Source organism: Teleopsis dalmanni, chromosome 2 (assembly GCF_002237135.1).
Source record: "Teleopsis dalmanni isolate 2A chromosome 2, ASM223713v2, whole genome shotgun sequence".
NCBI lineage: Eukaryota > Metazoa > Arthropoda > Insecta > Diptera > Diopsidae > Teleopsis > Teleopsis dalmanni.
In genome coordinates, this window is record NC_051847.1 from 47,072,687 (window position 1) to 47,078,988 (window position 6,302).

General features: G+C 25.8%; 1 protein-coding gene across 1 annotated transcript; it reads left to right on the forward strand.

The window, feature by feature from the left end:
* Window positions 1-3,639: 3,639 nt before the first annotated feature.
* Window positions 3,640-4,527, forward strand: LOC119681205 (guanine nucleotide-binding protein subunit gamma-1). Its single transcript, XM_038094323.1, has one exon. The coding sequence runs from the start codon at window positions 3,897-3,899 to the stop codon at window positions 4,107-4,109; it is 213 nt and encodes a 70-aa protein (XP_037950251.1). The 5' UTR covers window positions 3,640-3,896; the 3' UTR covers window positions 4,110-4,527.
* Window positions 4,528-6,302: the final 1,775 nt, after the last annotated feature.

Genomic DNA, 6,302 nt, shown 5'->3' on the forward strand with positions numbered 1-6,302 from the left:
GTCTATTGTGTTCTTCTGTGTTGTTGGGTGAGGGGTGCTTAATGGTGACCCTTGAATCTTTTTAGTGTTGCAATGTCTGCATAAAAGTACTGCCGTTTTCACGCCAATCGTTGTGTGTGTGTGTGCGTACAACTATCTTAAATAATTTATGATTTTATCGATTTAATAGTTAATGTACAAAAAGTCTGATAGAACAACTGCATTACATTAAAATATGTAGCACAAAAAAAAAATTAAAAAAAAACAATGTTCACATATGCTTAAGTGGTTGTTTGCAAGATTTTTATTTGTTTTCCTTTTCGCTTGCCTCAATTGTTTTAGCATTCATTTGCATACTCATTAATCCCTACACTATAAATAGCAATTGATTAACATTTTGTTGTTGTAAACACGGTGTACGCCGTGTTGCGTTGTTCCGTTGTTCCGCTGTGCGTTGTTGCCGTGCCTTATTATTTTAATAGCGCAAAACATGGCAGCCTCAACAACCACAAAATCCTTGAATTTGGTGTTTTTTCTTTTTAACTAATTTTAGCAATTCGCTTATTGATTTTAGCATGGATACTTTCTTACTTTGTTACACATGTGACGTATGCTTAATGTTGCATTTCCTTAATTATGTTTTGCATAAAATTTTTTTTACTCTTTTTTTTTTTTTAATTTAATGCATGTGTATGACAAACGTGCCTGATGACTCAACTGCAAAGTCCCATGACTCAATTGCAGTCTTCATGATTCAAAATTGTTTTATAATTTTTTTCCCAGTATTAATTTCAAAGACTAAATCTTCTACTTTATATATATGTATGTTTTTAGTTATAGTTTAAAGCCAAAATTCTTATTCTGAAAGTACATTTTATTACCCCATTGGTTGTTATGTTGTTCTTATAATTCGCGGAGATCTATAGAACAGGTAGATAGGGACAGAAGTCTAGAATTATTTAACGTGATTTCCTGCCGTGAAGGCTTAACACCACGGTGCTCTTAACACAGGCATCAGTATATTTCGCCGATGAACGCCCATTGTAACTCTAAGGAATCCTGCCGGTATCAGTTGAAGTTTCTATAGAGCAGGTGCTAAGTGTGGTCGGATTTGCGTCCCGGTGCCACTAGTCGAGCACAACGATCCTGTCACATTCAACATGCCCACGCCAGCGTTTCTTCGCGGGTTACAAAAACAACGATATAGAGCAGATAATATGAAACATATTATAAATACGTATACATGGGTTAGAGCATGATAAGGTAAAGGAAGTGTGTTGAAAGGGGTGAGAATTGTTTCGGAACAAGAGTGAATTGGTGATAGATTGGATTTTAAGTGAAGTTAAACTGGCTCAAGACAGAGAATTAGTATTACATCATCCTTAAACTTCGTAAGCTATTATTAATGATTTAAAATTATTGAAGAAAGTCGAATTAATAGGATTGAAAGCCTAAAATTAATATAGGCAATTTAATTTTTCTTGAGATTTTTTAGAGACAGTTTGCAAATAGTACGAATAATTTAATTCAATAATTATAAAATAAAATAAAATACAGTGAATATCAATTGACCGATAAACCAATTTTGTTTCATAGGCACTACTATGCTAAAAGTTCCTTTCTAGAGATTCTTAGAGAGCATGTTGAAGAGAGCTCACATCATTGTTTAGTTAGATAAAATGACTTAATAAAAAGGAAATAAATAAAAAGTGAATGAAATTTTGTTTCATAGGAGTAGGATCTAGAAGTTCTGTTCTAGAGATTCTCTAAAGACAAATTGAAGAGTTTGAATCATTGTTAACTAATATAAAACCATTTGATAAAAAAAAAACCATTTGAAAAAAAGGCAATGAATCCATTGTTTACTAATATAAAACCGCTTGATAAAATCGGTTAAATCCGAATCTCTATTATTCAGAGTTAATTTTTGATAATATAATCTTAATCTTTTTCTGAAATCATATTGTCATTATTTTTATGTTCAGTGAAAATATTCTATAAAATGTTGACGTCGTTATATGTTATATATGAACTAAAATAGGAAATCTGCAATGGTCGCAGTATTCAGCTTGGGAATTAGGTCCCTGTGAATTTCTATACATCGGAACTTGTTTGCTGTATTTCATAATAATTGTTTTGAATTTATGCGGCCTCCTAGATTCTTAGATATGCTTGAGGATATAGATATATCGTTGCTCTTATAAGTGCAGATTTGCAACATCCTTTATTATAGGATCTAACCAGTTTTATATTTATTATTATTTTTAAGATTTTTGTAAATATGGACCTGTAGTTATTGTGATTATTAAAATTTGTTACACAATTTGTCTTGTTACTAACCCAGCGTCTAAATTGGCTAGAGTTTCGCAAGATTTTTATATCCACGCTCATTTTTTCGCTAATACATACACATTTTTGTTCGCATTTTAAAATGATATAGTTCGAATATAATTCCTTTGTTATTGAAAACAATCGCTATTCGAAAATAATACATATGTGCATTCACACATATAAATCTTGCTAGAGCCTAGCCAGTGTAGACGCTAAGTAAATATTAAAAATATTAATAAGTAATTGCTTGCTATATACAAATATTTAAAAAGAAATTAGTTTACAATACTGCGAAAGGATCAATGATAGACCTTGGGTGAATGGATAGATTAACTCTGGTGTTGTAGGTTTTATGTAATAAATATATTTTATGCAATAGATATATTAGACATACTACAGTATGATTACTGTTAGACAGTCAAGTAATTAATGTGTTTTCAAATATAAAAAAATTGAATACATTTTATAGTAGGATTACTGCTTAGACCTCCAGTCAATTTCCTTTGAGTTTTAGAATATTGAGTTAATGCCTTTTTATATCATAGTCTTTAGTTTTATCCTAAGACTTTGATTTAATATATTTTCCTATAAAAGTGTACTTAAAGATAAACACTCCTACAACATATGATAGAGTCCCACTGCTAAAATATCATAGCACAATCCGTTTTTTTTTTTAAGAAATTTAACTTGACCCCTTCTTAATTAAAGGTATTCAATTATATCTTTTGACTTTGGGTATATATTTTTTTTCTATAAAATTAGTCTTAAAAATAAAAACTCTAACAATATGTGATACAACCTCACAAAGAAAGTTGAGTTTATCCATTTTTTCGTGCGTTAAGATCTATGCTTAGATTTTATATTTTTAAGACTTAGACTTATTAAGACCTTAGGTCAAATTTTATTATATAAAAGAGTTCACAAAGATAAGAACTCTTACAGCATATGATAGAATCCCACTTCCAAACTGCCAAATACATTCCGCTTTTTTATCTTAAAGAAAATTCAGTGACTCCCTTTATACTCCTTTTTTACATCTTTAATTATGTTTTTAGAATTTTCTTCTATATATTTTTCTATACATTTTTTTTTGTTTTTACTTCATATAATTTTTAAATGTCTTATAATTGTACATAGTGAATATATATCTTAGTATGTATATTTATTTATTTTTATATAAATATATATTTTTTTGTAGATATAATTTTTTAAATTAGATTTTTTAAGTGCATGTTTAATCTGTAATTTGTTAAATAATAATTGTTCCTTGTTCCATAACGCACTTAACTCATTGGTTTTATTATTCATTTGTATCAAATTTGCAATTTTCTTTCTTTTTTATAACGATTTTGCAGCTTACAACAACACCATATAAACCTCTTGAATATATAAACCTAATCAATCACCTATTTACCATAACCACAACCAACCACCATTACCACAAACAACCAAAGCACTATATTATCATCTTCCCATCAGACTAAGTTCTTCCCAGACTTTGATTAAAATTTTTTTACAAATTTGAATTCAATACCAACGGCATATTTTGCAAATTCTCAATCATAGGCCTATCCGAGACAGCCGTTATGGACGTAATGTCATCCTCATTGCAACAACAACGTACCGTCGTCGAGCAACTACGCCGTGAGGCAGCAATCGATCGTCAATCAGTTTCGGAATCATGCGCTAAAATGATGAAATACATAACAGAGCATGAGCAAGAGGATTATCTCTTGACTGGCTTCTCCAGTCAAAAGGTTAATCCCTTCCGTGAGAAGTCCTCATGCACCGTACTTTAAAGGAAACCAAAGATTAAACAAAACAGCATGGGTGTGTTTAGTAGATATCAACGAAGACGAAAATGGAAGTTTGTTAGCGTTTGGAGTTTTCAGTGCAACAAATATTTTATTATCAACAACACGCAACAATAACATATATATTCGATTAAATATCTAACAGAACACAAGTTATATGAATATTTATTATACAAAGCGATATATGCAATATTATCACCACCAATTTATGTAATCAAACTATATACACATTAATATATATATAACCAATACGAATATTCTGGAGGAGACAAACTGACAATTTTCGAAAACGAGTACTAAACATAAACCCAAATGTATTAAGATTATTTATAATTAGCGCTAATTATACTACTTGAGAATTCTCCAATAAATACGAAAAACTCTACAACACTAAAAACATCAATTGTTGATATTTTTATTCCTCTTACTCTTATTATTATTATTATTATTATTATTACTATTATTACTATTATTCTTAAACTATTAATTAAACAACAAATTAATTATCGTACACTTACAAAAACTAAGTAAAAGTAAAAGCAAATATTTTATTATCTAGCAAAGTAAAAAGTAACGAACAAAATTTAAATAAAAATTTAGTAAAATTTATATTTGCATTAAGCAAAAGCAGCAATACTAATTAAATGATTAATTATTCAACAAATAATCAAAATGAAGCAAGCATATATTTAATTAATTATTTATTAATTATTACGCTGATAATGCATTATTGAAGTTAAAGCTATTCGATTTTAAATTTAAATATATTAAAAATATTAGCGAAAATTTATTAGCTTCAAAGTTTTTATGTAGCTTTTGAACATTGTTTCAATATTATTATACATTAAACGTTATTGAATTAATAAAAAAAGAAATTAACATTTATATTTAATTAACCATTAAATTTGATCAATTAAAGAAATTTGCTAATTTATGAAAATCTAAACTTTACAATAAAAATTTATTTTTAGTAAATAATTTTATTAAAAATAAAACGTTTGCGATTTATACTTAAAAGAGATAATAAAATATGCTTGATACGAATTTAACTGCTAGAAATCTCTACAAAAAATTGTAGACTCTACAAAGTGCAGTATTTTGACATAGAAAATATTTACTTTGTAGAGTCATGAGCAGTTTATACTCAACGGATCGATTTAGAAATTTTGTTCGAAATTTAAGTCGTTTAGAAATTTTGTTTCGAAAGTTAAGTCGTTCAAAGGGGAATGCCGGAAGTTTTGAAGAATAAATTGAAGAGCAGTCTATAAATATTAGTTGGACTTAAAGTTGTGCCTTGCGATATTTTTAGAATTCGAGTGGAAATGAACTGTGAAGAAATATTAATTTAAAAAATATTATTTAAATAAAAAGTTATTTTTATTTAGCATTATTTAGTTATTAAAATTAAATAATTATTATAATATATATTTATTATAGTTAAATGTATATTGTAATGATATATTAATAGTAATTATATATTTAATATAGTTATATAATTATATTTTTATTATTATAGTTATTTATAATCATGGTATTCATATATTTATAATAAATATATAATAAATAAATATTTATAATATAATAAATATATATTTTTTAAATATTTATAATTATTTTTTTTTTATATCAAACGATTGATTTTTATTAATTTAATTATATTTTATTACATATAATATTTTTTTTTACTTAATAATTTTTTTAAATAATAATTTTTGTATTATATATAATTTATTCTTTTTATAATATTTAATAATTTTTTTTTATTATATATAATTATTTTGCTTTCAACATGAAATCACTTATACGATGACAATTTAATAAAAGGCTTTCAAATATTTTTTGTTTTGTTTATATATGGATTTAAATATTAATAATTTAATTTTTATATTCAAAATTAAAAAAATGTTATCACCTGTTTTTCGTGGTATTTTAAGATGAGCTAATATAACATGCCATAATATAATATAAAATATGATATAATATAATATAATATAATATAATATAATATAATATAATATAATATAATATAATATAATATAATATATATAATATAATTAAGATATAATATAATAAAATATATCATAATATAATATAATATATATAATATAATATAATATAATATAATATAATATAATATAATATAATATAATATAATATGATATAATATAATATAATATT

What these genes read in the sequence shown, in the direction of transcription:
- LOC119681205 (XM_038094323.1), top strand. Translation starts at nt 3,897, where the DNA reads ATGGACGTAATGTCATCCTCATTGCAACAACAACGTACCGTCGTCGAG.